The 17,629-nt window shown below is 48.1% G+C and overlaps 4 protein-coding genes across 4 annotated transcripts; 3 read left to right on the forward strand and 1 right to left on the reverse strand.

Moving 5' to 3' along the window:
• Positions 1 to 1,981: 1,981 nt before the first annotated feature.
• BT62DRAFT_1072894 (DNA-directed RNA polymerase II subunit RPB1) lies at positions 1,982 to 9,011 on the reverse strand. The gene is made up of 19 exons (XM_043178902.1): positions 8,607 to 9,011; positions 8,353 to 8,551; positions 8,034 to 8,227; positions 7,966 to 7,989; positions 7,844 to 7,909; positions 7,518 to 7,763; positions 7,144 to 7,467; positions 6,847 to 7,093; positions 6,618 to 6,795; positions 6,486 to 6,565; positions 6,413 to 6,434; positions 6,313 to 6,360; positions 6,199 to 6,259; positions 2,724 to 6,144; positions 2,590 to 2,669; positions 2,462 to 2,539; positions 2,380 to 2,409; positions 2,298 to 2,309; positions 1,982 to 2,243 (listed from the first exon to the last, which is right to left on the reverse strand). Exons 1-19 carry the CDS (start codon positions 8,691 to 8,693, stop codon positions 2,022 to 2,024), a joined length of 5,619 nt encoding a protein of 1,872 aa, XP_043044383.1. The 5' UTR covers positions 8,694 to 9,011; the 3' UTR covers positions 1,982 to 2,021.
• Positions 9,012 to 9,088: 77 nt separating this feature from the next.
• BT62DRAFT_928171 (ubiquitin binding protein) lies at positions 9,089 to 11,715 on the forward strand. Its single transcript, XM_043185452.1, has 6 exons — positions 9,089 to 9,200; positions 9,250 to 9,416; positions 9,464 to 9,683; positions 9,736 to 10,006; positions 10,057 to 10,658; positions 10,708 to 11,715. The coding sequence occupies exons 1-6, from the start codon at positions 9,146 to 9,148 to the stop codon at positions 11,517 to 11,519; spliced, it is 2,127 nt and encodes a 708-aa protein (XP_043044384.1). The 5' UTR covers positions 9,089 to 9,145; the 3' UTR covers positions 11,520 to 11,715.
• A 618-nt stretch (positions 11,716 to 12,333) lies between these two features.
• BT62DRAFT_542497 (cytochrome c) lies at positions 12,334 to 13,211 on the forward strand. Its single transcript, XM_043181319.1, has 4 exons — positions 12,334 to 12,463; positions 12,521 to 12,620; positions 12,679 to 12,796; positions 12,848 to 13,211. Exons 1-4 carry the CDS (start codon positions 12,448 to 12,450, stop codon positions 13,103 to 13,105), a joined length of 492 nt encoding a protein of 163 aa, XP_043044385.1. The 5' UTR covers positions 12,334 to 12,447; the 3' UTR covers positions 13,106 to 13,211.
• Positions 13,212 to 13,317: 106 nt separating this feature from the next.
• BT62DRAFT_1046066 (uncharacterized protein) lies at positions 13,318 to 17,215 on the forward strand (the record flags this gene model as incomplete). The annotated part of the gene is made up of 25 exons (XM_043178475.1): positions 13,318 to 13,566; positions 13,621 to 13,843; positions 13,895 to 13,967; positions 14,017 to 14,211; positions 14,260 to 14,316; positions 14,420 to 14,558; positions 14,611 to 14,766; positions 14,829 to 14,906; positions 14,961 to 15,002; positions 15,055 to 15,291; positions 15,341 to 15,399; positions 15,452 to 15,518; positions 15,569 to 15,614; positions 15,730 to 15,871; positions 15,922 to 15,929; positions 15,980 to 16,067; positions 16,126 to 16,226; positions 16,277 to 16,389; positions 16,442 to 16,461; positions 16,520 to 16,570; positions 16,620 to 16,638; positions 16,690 to 16,736; positions 16,790 to 16,842; positions 16,884 to 17,032; positions 17,099 to 17,215. 25 exons carry the CDS (start codon positions 13,318 to 13,320, stop codon positions 17,213 to 17,215), a joined length of 2,529 nt encoding a protein of 842 aa, XP_043044386.1.
• Positions 17,216 to 17,629: the final 414 nt, after the last annotated feature.

Raw genomic sequence — 17,629 nt, forward strand, 5'->3', positions numbered from 1 at the left:
ATCCAGGTCTTATCTCCAGATGCCCATTCAACCTCAAAGATGGCACCCTGTCCTCTTCCTCTGTGAGAGATTATTCTCTTTACCTTCCATTCATTATCAGTCTCAGCAGTGAGGCCAATCTGACTGTGAAGTCTCTCAGAGAACAAATGATCATCGTTTGGGATATGAACATGAAGCAAGGATGCATGAAAGATGGGGTGCAGTCTCTGTTATTTCAATTTGGATGATAGTTCCATCTGATATGAATTATTTCCAAAGTCCTTCACAATTTTGTAAGGTTCTACAAACTTTGGTGCAAGCTTTCAAGCCAGCCTCTTTAGTAAGGTGATATTCTGAGTTGATATATAAACCAGATCATCCTTAGTGAATGGTGCCTCACAATGATGTTTGTTTGCATCTCATGTCTGTTTCACCCACAAAGCAAGGACACTATTGTGAGCACTCATTATTGCTGTCTTCACATGTAGAGCAAAATTTTTGACTCTGGGATAGGTCTTGTCAGTTGGAGAATCCCATAGCATAGACCTTGGAGTGCACTCTGTATTCAGGAAAAATGGTGAGTATCTGGTGCTATCTGAGCAAGCCATATTAATGGCATACTCAATTCCAGGAAGACATGCAACCCAATCCTTCTGATTGAGTGAAACACAATTCCGAATCATCTACGTAATGGACAGGCCCATTCTACTTCCTTTTTCATAACATAAACCTGGACTTTATTTGAACTATGCTTATCTATGCACTCCACTCTTATCTATGTATAAATACTTGGTCATGCCTAGAATTATGCCAGTCTTTCTTATCTTTTCCCCCTGAATTGAGGTGTCTTCAACCCAGTCCTTGATTTGTCCTTGTGTGCCACTACCAACTGTCATCACTAATGTCACAACTATGCTCCTTTATCATCAGGCTGGTTGGTGGAGGTGGAGGGGCTCTGACTAGTTGACTGGGTGATTGTGTTCATCTTGTTTCTTTTCTTCCCTCTTCCCTTAGCACACTGATGGCCTTTAAATGCCTCTGATTTGTTCCAAGCTGAATGAGAAGCCAAAGCTGTAGACAGCAATGATGGACAGGGCAAGCTAATAGAGTTGCATAAGCATACATAGTACTACTGGCATGTAACCACCATTCTGTACTACCAGCTATTCCTCTTTGGATATGTGTCTGACCTGTTGCACCATATATCAACTCGTGCCCTGCTGCCAGTTACCCACCTTCAGAAGCGATAGATCGAAACCGTCACTGATAACAGCTTCCCCTCGCTGACAGAGATAATGACCCCGCGACAACTTAGCCAGTTGCGATCTCTCGTCCTATCAAGCCCTCTTCCAGGTGATCCTTTCTTCAGCATCCTGCCACCCAACTTGGTATTGGCTTCTGGTTCTTCTGCAAATCTTCGAAGCTTGAACATATCATATCATACAAGAGAAATCACACCAAGTTGAAAGCTGCGCTGCCTCTTTTCTTCGATACCTCAAACTTCAACCGTATCTGAAGCTTCTCGAAGGAACTGAACCGATACGTCTGGAAGGGGGGGATCCCTACGATGTTGTAGTGAGTTCTTTATTCTCTTGATGCTGTACTCGCTGAAATGTACGTTGAAGTCGTTGTTGGAGGAGACCTCTCTCCACAGCCTCAACTTGCCTCTCACATCTACGACTGAATTTAGAGAGGACGGGCGATGATCCCTATGATTCGATGGTTGCCATGGATGACGAAAACCGACGTGCTATTGTAAAGCAGTCTATGCAGAAGTTGGCGATTTCCATTCCTTCACTTCGGAGCATTTCACGTTTTGGTACTCATCCTTCAAGTCGTGCCCCCGACTCGGCGGCTAGGAGTTCGTTCCTAGGTGGACATGGCATAAGTGGGAAATATCACGGGCAAGCCGTTCAAGGATTATGAGTTATGGATTACCAAGTCGATTATGGAATCGTAGAAAGCATCCTATTTTGCTAAACACTCCGCTCCAGATTTTTTTGGAGTATCTTAGATAAATATATCTAACTCAATAATGATTGTCAATATTCTACATGATGTATAGAGTTCGAAACGCTAGATAAATGCGACTGGGGCCTTCTCCGGCCCGAGAAATAAGACACGACATAACACAAGCAGAGATCAATCCCAGGAAGGCGACGCCTGATACGAATGACTGCGACCAACACCATTCTGAATATTGTGCGCCGGTGACGAAGGTGACCATGAAGGTGACGTTGGACTGTAAGCAGGTGACGCGGGTGCTGATCGAGGTCTCTTAGCACATGCACAGAGCATTTTAAGAGGTGAAAACTCACAGTATGCAGGGGCTAAAGTGCGATTAGTATCATGGTTAGTAAGACGTCTCACAGCGAAGATAGCAATATTCATCAAACTTACAGGCGGGGGAATAAGTAGGTGATGTTGGTGCTATAACAAGGATCAGCGTGAGCTCCCATCGAAGTAAGACAGAAAGGCATACAGTATTTTGGTGAGGATGGCGAAGCCATAGGAGATGTCGGCGAATACTTCGGCGACGACGGGGACAGTTGCGCGGGAGCTAGATCAAACGAGTCAGAAACGAAATCACAACAGTTCACCCATACTCACAAGCTGTAAGTAAAAAGGAAGGCAAGACAGAATCAGTACCGCAGAGTCTGCGTTCAAAACAGATAACTTACTTGGCGAGTCTACAAGATATGGAGTTAGAACTGGTGAATTACTCAGAACTTGATTACACTTACAGCGTGGCGACGCCGGACTGAACGAAGGGCTGGTCGGCGAGTATCGCGGAGATGTCGGACTGAATGAAGGTGATGTCGGACTATACCGTGGGGAGGTTGGTGAAAACGAAGGGGAGGTCGGCGAGTAACGAGGACTCGTTGGCGAATATCCAGGTGATGTCGCAAATCCAGGCGAAGTAGGCGAATACGTCGGCGACGTAGGACCACGTGGATTGAAGGGCGAGGGTGCATATGGCGAGAAAGGTGACGTCGACGCTCCAAAAGGTGACTGGGGAACAAATCCAGGAGACGTAGGCGAATAGCCAGGTGAACTGGGACTATAACCACCGGCGGGCGACATGCCGCCTGCGCCAACAGGACTTTGACCAAACGCCAACCACTGGAAACTGGCGGCATCCTCCCCACCACCATTGACAGCCAAAGGTGAGAACGCAGCTTGGTCAGCCTTGAACACGCCATCTTGCCACATGGGTGAGTTCGAATCATACGGTGTCATAGCGACTTGTCCAGGCGTCATTCCACCATCCACATGCGCCGCCAGCATAGACTGTACAGGTAGACGATGATCAACGATAGCATCCTTCAGCATATCGATGTCCAGCGCGACATCGAACGAGCCAGTACCCATCGGTGCCATCTGGCCGAACATGACATTCTCTGCAATTCCGTGGCAATCATCCTTCTCACCAACAGCTGCAGCCTCCATCAAAATTTCAACGGTTTCTTCGAACGAACACCTCATCAAAGCACCAGTATCCGCGCGATTGATACCATGACGAGTAATGGCCATAAGCGAACCCCGATGAGTCATCAAGTCACAAAGAAGGGCGAGATGGCGGTAGTTGACGTAGGAACCGTCGAACTCGATGACACCACGCATTTCTTTCAGGATCGCTGCACGAGCCGCCTCTATGCCAAGAACATTGAAGATCTCGACGCAGCTGTTCGAATATGTCCGCGTGAAGTCGACACCGTCGATGCACATGACAGTCTTCAGGTTGACACCATCCGTCTCCAAAATCCACTCCTTGTCTTTCTGGACGACCAGACTACCATCATCCGTTTCTTCAACTGCATCATGCCGCGAAAGGAAGACTCGGTTGATGCCCTTGACACCCCGCAAGCTCACAGAGTTCAGCATTGTGTTCTCCAGTTGCCGAAGGAATATATCCTCTTCGATCCCAGACATCCCATCCTCATCCTTATCCGCATCACCAATCACACGACAACGAATGATGAGCTTCTCGGAGTTATCTTCACTCCATATCACGAAGAGGTCCGTTTTGAAGCTTTCCTTTATGCGTCCGGCGACGTAGGACATATTCAGGTTGCGATCGATCATTTTAGCACGATCGAGTTCCAACCGAAGCAGCCAGGGTGACTGAGTATGCAGCTTCGATTCAACTTCTTCATCGGGAATGGCAAAGAAAGATTCGACGAAAACTGAATCTTCCTCGATGATGGTGGAACTAGGATCTGGATCGTACCAAATCTCGACGGCCGCTGTAATCGTCCTCAGAGAGGTATAGCTAAGTTCTTGCTGGACTTTCTTCGTTTCCTTCTGATCAGCGGCGATGGAAGGCTCCAGGAATACGGTAAGTGATGGCGTTTTAATGTTGGTCGCAACGTTGATGATTTCCTTCAGACGGGGTACACCAAGCGTGACGTTCTTACTGGAGACACCAGCGTAGTGGAACGTGTTCAACGTCATCTGCGTAGCCGGCTCTCCAATGGACTGTGCAGCAAGGGTACCACACATTTCACCAGGGTTGGCCACAGACAGATTGAATTTGGCCTCCACCTCTCCCAAAGCCCACTCGAATGCTTCGCGGTTCAGATGGAACTTCTCGAGCACTCGCCGAGAGGCGAAAGTAGCCCGAAGGTGCATGCTGAAGCGCATCAAAGCATTATTTTGCGCTTCTACACTTAGCTCATCATCCCCGCGCACAACGACAAGCCGGCGTATGAGCTCCTTGACGGAGTCTATGATATAAGCGGGTTCCAGGTCGCTAGGTTTCCGACGATCGATATGGAAGATCTGACTGGCGTTTTGGACAATTCGTTGGAGGTTGACAGGAAGGTACTGGGGTACCGACGGATCCAGGCGTGGGAAAATGAACTGTCGAAGCATACGTCGGTCATCTACAAGTTGCCGGTATTCCTCATCCAATTTCGCTTGCAGTTCTAGAGAACTGTCGTCCAATCCGACCTGCAGGACCCCAGGCAAAAAGCCACCTGTTGGATCTGTGACATCCACACGATAGTTGTGCTCAAACTCCCGGGTATTGAGACCAAACGTATCGATGCTCTGCTTCTCAATGAATGCACCATCCATTCCATCCTCACCATAAACGAATTGAATCAAATCTCCGAGGGAGTTCCGAACAGTTCCATCGTAGCAGACCTGAACGTCTTCGAGCGCCTTGACTAACCGTCGCTGAATATAACCAGTCTCGGCGGTCTTCACGGCGGTATCAATTAAACCCTCTCGACCAGCCATGGCGTGAAAGAAGAACTCTTGAGGCGTCAGCCCGCGCAGATATGAGTTCTCCACAAAGCCTCGTGCCTCGGGGCTGAAGTCATCCTTGGTGAAATGAGGCAACGTGCGATGGCGGAATCCGAAGGGGATACGACGACCTTCCACACTCTGTTGTCCGACACAAACAGACATCTGCGAGATGTTGATGAACGAACCCTTCGATCCGGCAACCACCATCTGTTTGACATTGTTGTCTTCCTTCAAGTTCTTCTGGGCATATTGACCAGATGTGTCACGGGCGAGATTGAGCTCTCGCTCCACCATACTCTCGAATGACTCTCGGATAGTCATACCGGGAGACGGCTTCAGGCGATCGTGGGTGGCGTCCTCGATGATCTCTGTTACGCGAGCTTTGCGGTCAGCAATGGTCTGCGTGATGTACGACATTGTCTTCATATCGGCTATGGTATCACCAATACCAATACTGAACCCGTTATGGAAGAGCCAAAAGTTGACAACCATTTGGAGCCCAGTAAATAGCTGACGAGTCGCTTCAGGACCCTTTTCACGAAAGACGACGTGGACCAGACCACCCTGGGAGGCACCAACAGTCTTCTTCTCGACAACGCCAAAAATGATCTCCCCGTTTTCAATCAACATACCGTCATCGAACACGGGGTTGGAAGACTTCAGATCTGGTGATCTGTGAATATTGATACCGCGAGGGATCGTCATACTGAGAATCTGTTTTCCGGTCCAGAGGGGTTTAGGTTTGATGATGGCTGGTGTGGGAACAGTACCATCCCAGTCGGGAACCCAGAGGAGGATATTTTGAACCTGGTTCCAATCCAAGAAAGTATCACGAAGAGTAAACTTCCGGATACCACAAAGAGTGTCCTGGACGATACCCATGACGGGCTTATTGGCTTGGGGGGAGATGATCTAAGAAAAGATGTGAGCAAAGCAATGAAACGATGGTCCTTGAATATAACACACCTGTCGGATAACGGACGCAATCTGACTCAACTCCGCTCGCGTCTCCTCACTTTGAGGAATGCTAGGATACACGCATTAGTACGCGTAGCACAAAAGCATGACAGGGATACTTACTGCATATTCATTTCATCGCCATCGAAATCTGCGTTGTAGGGAGGGGTGCTGTTTCACTCGATGATTAGATCATTCATCTGTGGGCCAGGCCACAACTTACACAGATAGGTTCAGACGGAACGCTGGAAATGAACATCAGTAAGGCGTGTGCAATGAAGGAGGGAAGAACTTACTGGAATAAGGCATTAATCTTACCCTGTGACTCATCATACTCATTTTGTGAAGACTAGGCTGACGGTTGAACAGCACATAACTACCATGAAGCAATTAGAAAGAGCTGAAAATGTCACAGGACAAGGACTCACTCTCCATCCTTGAGATGCCTTTCGACGACCCAACCATATTGCAGGAAACCATCCGCTCGCTTGTTGTACCGCAGATCTATACGTTCACCGGTATCTCGGACCACGTATCTCGCCCCAGGGTAATTCCGCGGCCCATTACGAACCAGTTCCTGCAGGTAAGCAATGTTGTAGGGGGTTACTACATATTCATGAGCGATCGGCGCATGAAAATATTATTCTTAAGACGTACCCCGTTCAGGGAAAGTCAGGTTCATTGCGATGGTCTTGGGAACCCCAACTTCATCAAGCTCGAGATTCGGATCGCCGGTGATAACAGTACGTGCGGAAAAATCAACACGTTTACCCATCAGATTGCCACGAAGCCGCCCTTCTTTTCCCTTTAGTCGGGCACGTATGGCCTTCACTGGACGACCTGACTTCTGCAAACTTTGAGGGACACCAGCGATGTCATTGTCCATATAAGTTGCGACATGATACTGCGAAGTTGATGAGATCATGTACCCTGCATGGAAGACCGGATACTAACCTGGAGCAGTTGCTCAAACTCAGTCGTGACATGAGCCGGGGCACCCTCCTGTTCACATCGTCGTACATTCGCAGAAGCTTTGATGATTTCACCAAGTTTGTAGGTTAAGTCATCTTCGCTACGAATTGTACCACCATCGACACTGATACTTGGTCGCACGGGTGGTGGCGGAACTGGAAGAACGGTGAGGATCATCCATTCCGGTCTAGCATATTCATCCGATAAGCCAATAAGATGCAGATCTGAATCGGACATCTTCTTGAACGTCGTGTAGACGTCAGAAGGAGAGAATACCCGCTTATCGGGCTGGATGGACTTGATTTCCTGGGGTATGTCGTCAGCTCCGTGCAGTTAACTGTATACACTGTACATACGTCGTCATCGTCCTTAGGCTTCTTATATTGGACAAAGAGTTTAAGTCCTTCCTTTCTGACCAACGGTTGAACGTGACCGCATCCACCATGACCCTTTTTAGGCTCTTCATTCTCCATATCTGCTCCTTCATCCTTGGGGTCATCGGGTTCGCAAGTCATCTTCGTTTTACAGTGTGCCCAGACTACTGCCATGCGTTTCTTGGGGTCCCGAATGTGTCGAATCTTGTCGGCGAACGCTGGGTCAGACTTACATAGCGTGAAGTGCGACAATTGAGGAAAGATTTTACAGGAAGATATGCAAATCAAAACGTCAGCGTGTGGCCTACATCGGATAAAAGGGTTGTCTGGAAAGTATATAACAAGGGGGCAGTGTATCGAGTCACAAGTGCAGGCTAAACACACATCACTCATACTGCGTTACAGCTGAGGGAGGAGAAGCCAAACCAACCAACGCAACCACGCGTTCTTCGCACTGCTCGTTCAGCCCCCCATTTCACCACGCAGCATCATGTCCACCCAACACCGGTTGCATGCAATAAAGAACGCGGCAATCAAGCGATCGAAAACGCGCGCTCTCCGCAACACGGGTAGGTGAAGGTCTCGATTGTCAAGACGCTCACGAAGTGCGGGTTTGGGGTTCACCATGGTAAGGCGAGAGCCCCCAGAAAATTGGGTGGTGGGGTGCGAAACGAGTAGAGGAAAAGGGGCCACTCACGATATCGGCTTTCAGTTTCCCACAATTAATGCATATACACTCCAGGATCTTCTTCACTTTTATGATAAATCCTAAAGAAAAAAGCTTAATAATCTCAACAGAGATACTTATGCCACTCACCAGGATGAAAGACAGGCCTCGCCAATTCAATATGCCCAAAATGCCCCGGGCACTCCGACATCCCCTCACCACACGTCTGACACTTGAAATTGCGGTCCACTGTACCCATACGCGGGTCCACCAATCCACCAATTTTGGGTTTGTGGGTGACTTCGTCGATGATATCGGGGTGTTCTATTTTGACGACAGAGTAGGCTTTCTGGAGAGGCGAGTAGGTGAGCATCCGGAACTAGTAACTCAAGGAAAAGACATACAATCTCCTCTGGCGATAGGATACCAAACTGAACCTCCTTCACCTTGCGGATGGGCGCAGAAGAAAACGCGAACTGGTGACCAAGCATGATGGCGTCGGAGGCCGCAGAGTGATTAAAAAGGCGGAAAAAGACGATAAAATAGTCGGGGAAGGCGAATTAAGATGCGACACGGTGATTCCAAGAGATTTTGAGGAAGATGCGGGGAATTTGGGAGCCCTTTTGACCGATGATGAGCAGAGCTATGCCGCTAAAAAGGTAATAAAAGGAAAGAAAAATGAGACAAAAGTGGTATCCACGAGCAAAGCGTGCAGTATAGCCTTATTCTCCCCACAAATGGTAAGAGTTCGGCGTTCGTCAGGCAAGAGCTCGTCGTCGCAGACAGTGGCAGTGATGGTTGAAAGCCAACCAGACGATGACCAAGTTTGCGGCTCCGCTCCAATCCAACGGCGACTCAGTGTTTACGCATGTTTATCCTCGTCTGACTACACTGGCAGCCACATTCACTTTCCAGTTCTATACCCTTCCTTCGCATTCAGATCATGTCAGGGATTAGTAGCTGGCTCTGGGGAACGTCTCAGCTTGACGATGCCGTAGGTGAGCACCCCTCTTTGCTATGGCCGCCCTCCTTGACTCAGTGCATCAGACAAGGCGACGTCAGAGCTGCTGCCATCTGGGGCGGAAGATATTGCGCTCAATCTCGAGATATGCGACCAGATACGGTCCAAGTCTGTCCCAGCGAAGGACGCTATGCGCGCACTGAAACGGCGGCTGAACCACAAGAATCCTAATGTTCAACTGTTAGCGCTGGGGGTGCGTAATTACCATTGTACGTGTGTTGCTGACTGACACTCCTGTAGTTGACCGACATTTGTATTAAGAATGGTGGCGACCACTTCCTGACGGAAGTAGCTTCCAGAGAATTCATCGATAACCTCGTCTCAATACTCAAAATGCCAGCGCTCAATGCTGATGTCAAAGGTACCATCTTAAGGCTTATTCAGAATTGGAGTGTATCGTTTGAAGGAAAGCCGTCGTTGTTGTATGTTACTCAGGTGTATAAGACTTTGAACATGGAAGGTGGGTCAAGAGTTTCTGCAACCCGTATTGTATACCCATTGACGTTCTTCAGGATTTACTTTCCCCCCTAAGGATCTTACGGTCACCAATTCAGCCATGGTTGACACCCAGACAGCCCCAGAGTGGATTGATTCTGATGTCTGCCTGCGTTGTCGAGACCCATTCACGTTCACGAATCGCAAACACCACTGCCGGAATTGTGGCCAAGTCTTTGACCAGAAATGTTCCTCGAAGTCAATTCCTCTCCCTCATTTTGGTATAGCTCAGGATGTACGCGTATGCGATGGTTGTTATTCCAAGATACACAAGAAGGCCGAGAAGGCGTGAGTCTGACTTTGTCTCATCTGGTACATCTTTTGACGCCTAACTTTAGGAACAAGACCCATCGGCATTCTACAAGCCTTCATGGTAGCCGTCATCGTACAGCACGAGATCTTGCCGATGCGGAGTTGCAGCGGGCCATCCAGTTGTCCCTTCAAGAAACAGGGTTGAACGGCGCCTCTCGGCCAGGTTATGTTCCTTCTCCCCCCACCTGGCAGTACTCAGAGCCTCCCCTCGTCGACCGTACTACGCATCCCCGCCCGTCCATTGTCGATGAAGAAAATGATCCCGATTTGAAAGCTGCCATTGAAGCCAGCCTCCGTGAAGCGTCTGCTCCGAAAGCCAGCGCCCCTATTGCGGTGGAAACGCCGCGCTCAGAAGCCCCCTCTTCTGAATATTCAGGTCCTGGCTACTCTCAGTCGTATCCTCCTGGGGTTGTTCCCCCTCATCCTTCTCTTCCAAAACTGTCAAACTATGACCTCGAACCTCTTGAGTCGGATGCCATTTTAACCTTCAGCCAAACGATCGAACAGGTACAAAGCCAAGACGGGAGAGATATATCCAGATATCCTGCGGTAAATGAGTTGTATGATAAGGCGAATAGTTTGAGGCCTAAGTTAGCAATGAGTCTTGATGATGCAGGGCGGAAAGAAGGTGCGTCGATCAATCCATATATATGCTGGATCCCTGACATCATGTACAGAAATGCTCGCGGATATGCACGACAAGCTGTCACAGGCTGTTAAGCTTTACGATCAATTACTGTCGGAACAGGTTGCCCATCCTCGTTGGCGATCCTCACAGGCGTATGAACAACCCGTTTCCAACTATGGCCAGTCCCAGCCTTTGACAAATGGATATTCCCAATGGCAGAGTCCGTATCAAGTCGCATCAGTATCTTCACCTCAATCAGCCCTACCACCATCGTCTTATTTTGCTCCCGCTCCTGTTCCCACTCAGCCAACCCCTGCACCATCTCAGCAGTACAGCTACGTAGGATCGTCTCAACAATATTTACCGCCTCTACAAGCTGGCGAGAACACCTCTCCAATTTCACAAACGTACCAGTCTGAACCCGTTCCTATGTCTCCTCTACAGGAAGCCCCGCCAATCTCTTATAGCACATATCCCCTGCCTGAGAAACATTCATCACCGGAAATTCAAACGACATATCAGGTTCCGCCTGCCCCGGTTAACGCGGCTCCTGTGTCAGCCCCGGAGTCTTTGCCGCCGACTCAACACACACCTCCCGCCTTGACCCGACAAAACACGGTCTCTTCATATTCAGTTCCTACTCCTCAGCCGCTGCCGTCACGAAGTAATACCGTCCACACTACTTATCGGCAAGCACCACACCAGCAAGCTCAACGGTACGCGCCGACACCACCATCTCTTCCCCAGTTTCCAGTTGCTCCTACGTCAGCTCCTCAGGCGTTCTCGATGTACGAACCGTCAATACCTACAGGAGTGGCGCAGAGAGAAGAGCGGCAGGAGGCCTTGTTGATTGATCTATAATTTTTTCCGCAATCTATGTAGTTTTTATTAACCACGTACATATAGCATGCATTTGACCGTAAATTCTTGGGAATAGTTTCTAATTTCCCATTGAGATCAGCGATTCAAGAATGCGGTTATGTCGATATGTATTCCACCATGTAGAGTATCCCGAGCTGCATAAATGTGCAGGTTGAAGGATAGCGTTGCTTGCAGCTAACCAAGTTGACCAGTTGAGATAATTAAGTATTTCTATTGCATTTCAGTGTTGATCGCCATAGAGACCAGAAGGAGCATGTTCTACATTCAGTCATCCTGTAAACCCATTGTCAAACCGCCGATGGAACAGAGATCCTTAGGGACTGCAGGTTGTCGACAAGCCATCCCCTGTGACAGCAACTAACTTGTAGGCAAAGACGGAAGGATACACAGTGTGGGAGTAAGCATCTGCAATAGTATTATGATACGCGGTTTTGTTCCAGTCAGATGATAAGCCCATATATTAGTTACTCTGGTACCCCACCGTTCGTACTCGGGAAAGATGAACCGACACACCAAGTGCGTGGGGGAACATCTCATTGAGTTCGTGCCTCGGGGATGGCGAAAGAAAAAAAAGGAGGTAGAATCGAAGCGCTAAGATAGTCAAAGAGCAACACAGAAATACTATTACTAGGAGAAAACACGGATTGACGATGCGGCGGTGACTGGCGGTGATCATCGGGAAAAGGGTGCCGCGGAACGGGATGACTCGTCTCCGGTGATCTCCACCGGCACCAAATCACCCGGTAATGATTGGTCACGGCAGGAATCGGGTCATTATATAATCCCCGCTTCACTTCAAAAACTTTTCTCCAGCTGTCTTTATTCCAAACCACATTCGTGTCAGACTCGTCGTCCTCTTCACTGTTGCATATTCCTTTCTTTTTTGTCGTTATATTCGTTATCGACGATGCCTTTTGCTCCTGGTATGTTCTTCCCATGAATGACATAGACCGGGTAACTGACGTAGCGCGGGGTTGCAGGTGACGTTTCCAAGGGTGCTGGTCTCTTCAAGACACGGTGCGCTCAGTGCCATACTGTTGCAGCCGGCGAGGCTCACAAAGTTGGTCCCAACTTGCACGGGTGCGTCTTTAATGATCGCGAAAACGTCAACATTTACGAGCGTCGTTGTCGTTTGCAGAATTTTCGGTCGCAAGTCTGGACAGGCGGATGGATACTCGTACACTGCCGCCAACGTGAACAAAGGCGTTGAGTGGAATGAGCAGACACTCTTCGAATACCTCGAAAACCCCAAAAAGGTTCGTATCCTGCTAAGCGGGATGCTACGTTGACTGACTACGCGGTTACAGTACATTCCTGGAACCAAGATGGCCTTCGCTGGTTTGAAGAAGGATAAAGACAGGAACGACCTTGTCTCATACCTTAAGGAATCTGTACGTTTCTCGCGCATCGTCAGCGACATCGCCCAACTCACTTTACGGCATGCAGTGTGCATAGATGGCTACGACTATATTATGATGGGCTTGACTATTATATGCCCTAATGACATTCCGATATTCATTGGATATACTCTGCCCGTTGTCTGGTCTTATTTTATATGTAGATGACCATAACAATGTCTGGTATCTGGTCACCATCAACCCCCCTCATCCGCAATACATTTGTTATCGCTTATGCATATACAGTGTCAGACTGAAAGCGGGTATTGCTCACCCTTCGACGTCTGGTCTGACGTAGTGTTTATTCCATCAGTCGCCCAAAATGGATAGACGCTTTTCTTCTTCTTTCCACCGTGTTCGCGCATTCAACGACGCGTCCCATGACCGGAACCGCGTCGAGGTCGAGCACGGCGCGTCCAATGAGCCACCTGTATTGTCACCGTCCAACAACGGGACAGAGCCGACGGTGGACTGTCCAATCAAGGCTAGCAACTGTACCCCCTCAAACCGCTGCCTCGACCCGACATGATGCTAGCTACGTGATTGCTCTTCTCGAGGGCAGGGGAATATCGCGCGAAGTGGGAATGGCCGCACTTGATAAGGACACTGGCCGTGTCATGCTCGTACAGGTCAGTTGCACCAGCAATGTCCTTTGCCAGCACTCGAACTCTTCCGCCTTCCAGCTTGCAGACTGCCAGACATATGTCAAGACCCTCCATCAGATGCATTTGCATAATCCTTGTCTTATTCTTGTGCCCGACACGTTTCTGTCGGCGTCGGATGCGTCTTTGCTGCCCTCGGGAAAGCGCGCACCTGCTACGTCCCTTCTGGTCGAGTTTATACGTGAAGAGTTTCCAAGCGTGCCGCTGGAGCCCATGGGCAGAAAGTATTGGAACGAGTTGAGTGGTGGGTTTCTTGATTTCTCCGGCCGACATATCGTTTGATTTCGTTGTACAGGGATGCAATTCATCGACCAGTTGTGTGTAGAAGACGACGAGCGGGCAGGTACTCTCATGGCTGTACGCGACAAGTAAGTGCATATATGCGTTTCATTTTCAAGTTCTACACATTCGCGCTAGATATTTTGCGCTATCCGCCACCTCCGCCCTGTTCAGGCACGCTGAGGCCAAACTGAACACCAGATTCGCTGCTGGGTCCCTCCTCATTCGCTATGTCCCCGTCGATGGAACTATGATGATCGATCCTGAAACAATCAGGAATCTTGAATTGGTGGGAAATATTTCGAACAAGAAATCAACCCATTCTCTGTTTGGGTACGTCAGTGTTCTTTCGGAGTCTGTGACGAACTGAAGCTCGTGCAGAACTGTTAACTATACCTTCACTGCCATGGCGTCTCGTTTACTACGCGTCAATCTTCTGTCTCCAATCACCGGCATGCTTATTGGCTAATAGAACAAGCTTGGAATTGACCAACGTCTTTAGGGCAGAATGCCATTGAAGCACGACTAGATGTTGTCGAAGGTACGTAGACATCTCTCATCGCTCAAACTGTAACCGAACACCAGTCACAGAGTTTGTTAAAAGTGAAGATGCATTCACAAACGTGAAGGCATCTCTGAAGCCAATGAACAAAATGGATTTTGACAAGCTGATAACCTCTGTATTGATTCCATTTTTATCATTGGGAATCAATCTAATATGTCTGTTGGTAGCTCGCTTCATCTGAAACGAAGCCCACTAGCACGGCCCAGGGAGCATCCACCCGTGTGTCGCAAATGCTGAATCTGCGGAATATCGTCAAGTGTATTCCTCAGCTCCAGCAGGCTCTGGCAGGATGTAAATCGCATTTGCTTCGAATTGTCTGCGAAGTACGTGCCTGTTTTCCTTCTTATCTTGAATGTTGACAGTCGGACTAAGGAAACGGTCTCAGATGGCCTCCGACGAACGGATTGCTTACATTGACCATTTAATTACCAAGAGTTTAAACGAGGATACTTTACCTTCCAAAGTTCATTCTCTTCATATTTATAGAATCAAATCGCCCTAATAATGTCTTGTTCAGCATGGCATTGGTGCTGTCAACGCTCGCGTCTACGCCGTAAAGGTTGAGCGTCATTTACATCATACATACGTATATTCTGAGTTGCTCTGGTCAGGCAAACTATAATCCGCTGCTCGACGTAGCCCGCGAGACGTACAAGGAAAACGTTGGCGATATATATGCCCTAAACGCCACTTTGTCGGAGCAGTACGATCTACCACTGACTCTTGTCTATCAAGATATTGGTTTTGTATTTTCGTTGAAGAAGTCTGATGTGATTGAAGAATTGCCAAAGGGATTCATCAATGTGTCGCTGAAGAAGGGGAGGTGGCAGTTCTCCTCCATGGAGTTGGTAGAGATGAACCTTTTGATGTGTCATCCTTTTCTCACTTTTTTGATAGAAAAAGATGAACGCAAGGATGAAAGACGCATTGGACGAGACATTGATTTTGAGCGACAAGTAAATTCGTGGATTTCATGACTGCGAGAAGTACTAAAGCATCTGAATGCAGGATCATTCGGGACCTCGTTGCAGAAATTCTTGTCGACGTAGGAGCCTTGTACAAAGCTTCCGAAGCGGTTAGTTCATCTGTTCTCTTAGATAGCTCACCCTGAAGATGGCGAGCAAGATTGCCCTGGTGGATATGCTACTGTCATTCGCTCATGTGTCCATCAGTAAGTACAAGCGTTTTCATACTCATATTTTCTTACCTATTTGACCCTTACCAGTGCGCAACTATGGTAATTCTGGAATAATTCCAAAGGCACCCACCTTATTCCACCTCTCCAGTTCGACCAGAATTCACAGGAACACTGGCTATCAAGGCGGGCAAACATCCCATTCTCGAGACTTTGCGTATGATGGGCACGCTCGTACCTAACGATGTGTATTGCGATGATTCTTCCTCTTTTCAAATCATCCAGGGACCGAAGTACGCATAGTTCATTTTATAGGCAACAACTAACATTAAAGCCTCTTCAGCATGTCCGGTAAATATCAATGTTGATTGATGTATTCATCTGACGGCCACATCCTTCAGGAAAAAGTACTTATCTACGTCAAGTGGGACTATTGACTGTGATGGCTATGTGTGGTTGTTTTGTACCGGCCGAGTACGCAAGTTTTCGGTAAGAGGGAATCAGCGATTAGTTCTAATAAAGCTAACGTTCATCAATTTGCTATTAGGATACACAACGCCCTTTTGACTAGGCTGTCAAACGACGATGACATGGAGAAGAGTCTCAGTACATTTGCTAGTGAGATGGCGACTTCTGCGATGATTCTCGGTATGTCTCGCTAGCGAATTGTTAGTAGATGATATATATCACTCGCACAGGTCTGGCCACTCCTAAAACTCTCATCCTCATCGATGAGCTTGGGAGAGGGACCTCACCTAGAGAAGGCGTAGGAATATCGCATGCTATTGCTGAGGCTTTGATAGAACACAAGGTTGTCGTCTCCCTTATCTTAAAGACGAACCTCGTCTAACCTAAATTTGCAGTCATTTGTCTTCTTTGCGACGTAAAATCCACCGTATATTCGGTTGCTTGCTTACTGACATGCTGATATTCTTTTCCAGTCACTTCAACGAGCTGAGCACCACGCTTTCTCGTAAGCCTTCCATAGTAAAGTGAGTCTTCTCTTTCTCCTTTCCTTACCAATCTTGATCCGTCCTTCAGTCTCCATCTCTCTGTCCAGGTGCGACTTGCTTTGTTCTTTATTTCGCTTCAATTCGAGTACCTCTTTCAGAAACCGCGTCCATCTGAGTCCAACTTTGGGATGACTTTTCAATACAAGTACGTTGGACAAGCTTTACATACTTTTCGGTTCTTGAACTGCAGCCCGCAAGGATCGTCGATGGTGCACTTGAAGACATGTCGCATTATGGCACGTTCAAAAGAAGTCGGCTTGTCAACGAAGCCGTTAACCTCGTGATCATCTAGGACTGGAACTCGCTCGACTTGCCGACCTACCAAGCGATGTACTCACAGAGGCTAAAAGAGTCTCTGCTAACCTCTCTGATCTACATGCACGTAACGAAAAGGAGAGCGAAAGTACGCAGATTACTATAAGACGAAAGGCTTTATTACGGGTAAGCGGCTCCTTGTGACACTGGAAGCCGAAGGCCCTTCGTTTATTGACCCTCTGTCTATTGTAGCTAAGAACGCAGCTGAATCAAGCACTAGAACACTCCATGCTTCCTGACGAAGAGCTACTGACATACATCGGACGTTTCCAGGGAGATATCACTAAGGCTTTTTTGTATGGTAAGTAAGTTCACGCGAATGTAAGCAGTGATAATGTATTTTCATTTTGCACTGTTCATGTCCTTTATATAGAGGCCCTCTCCGACAGTGATTGGTGTCCTTCATATTTGTCCATGTTGTTCTTTCTCAAAAATTTCTCTGGAATGAATCTTCCAAGCTCGACTATTTATTCGAATCATGAATCATTTCGGTGAGACGCGTATCGCGCTATCAATGATTTTTACCTGCTCGAAAGGGCTAATAATGGAAGCCGATCGATCATAATGCGTAGTAATTTGGTGTTGTGTGCATGCAACCGTCGCGCTCTTCTTGCAAAGCAGTGGATGGTGTTATGTGTCGGTGAAGGAGTGCCCCAGTTTCACGCCTACCATGAGACGGAGCACGTTGACGGGCAACTCAGAGTTCTACTTAAGCCGACGCTG

Source organism: Guyanagaster necrorhizus (assembly GCF_019112545.1).
Source record: "Guyanagaster necrorhizus MCA 3950 unplaced genomic scaffold BT62scaffold_4, whole genome shotgun sequence".
NCBI lineage: Eukaryota > Fungi > Basidiomycota > Agaricomycetes > Agaricales > Physalacriaceae > Guyanagaster > Guyanagaster necrorhizus.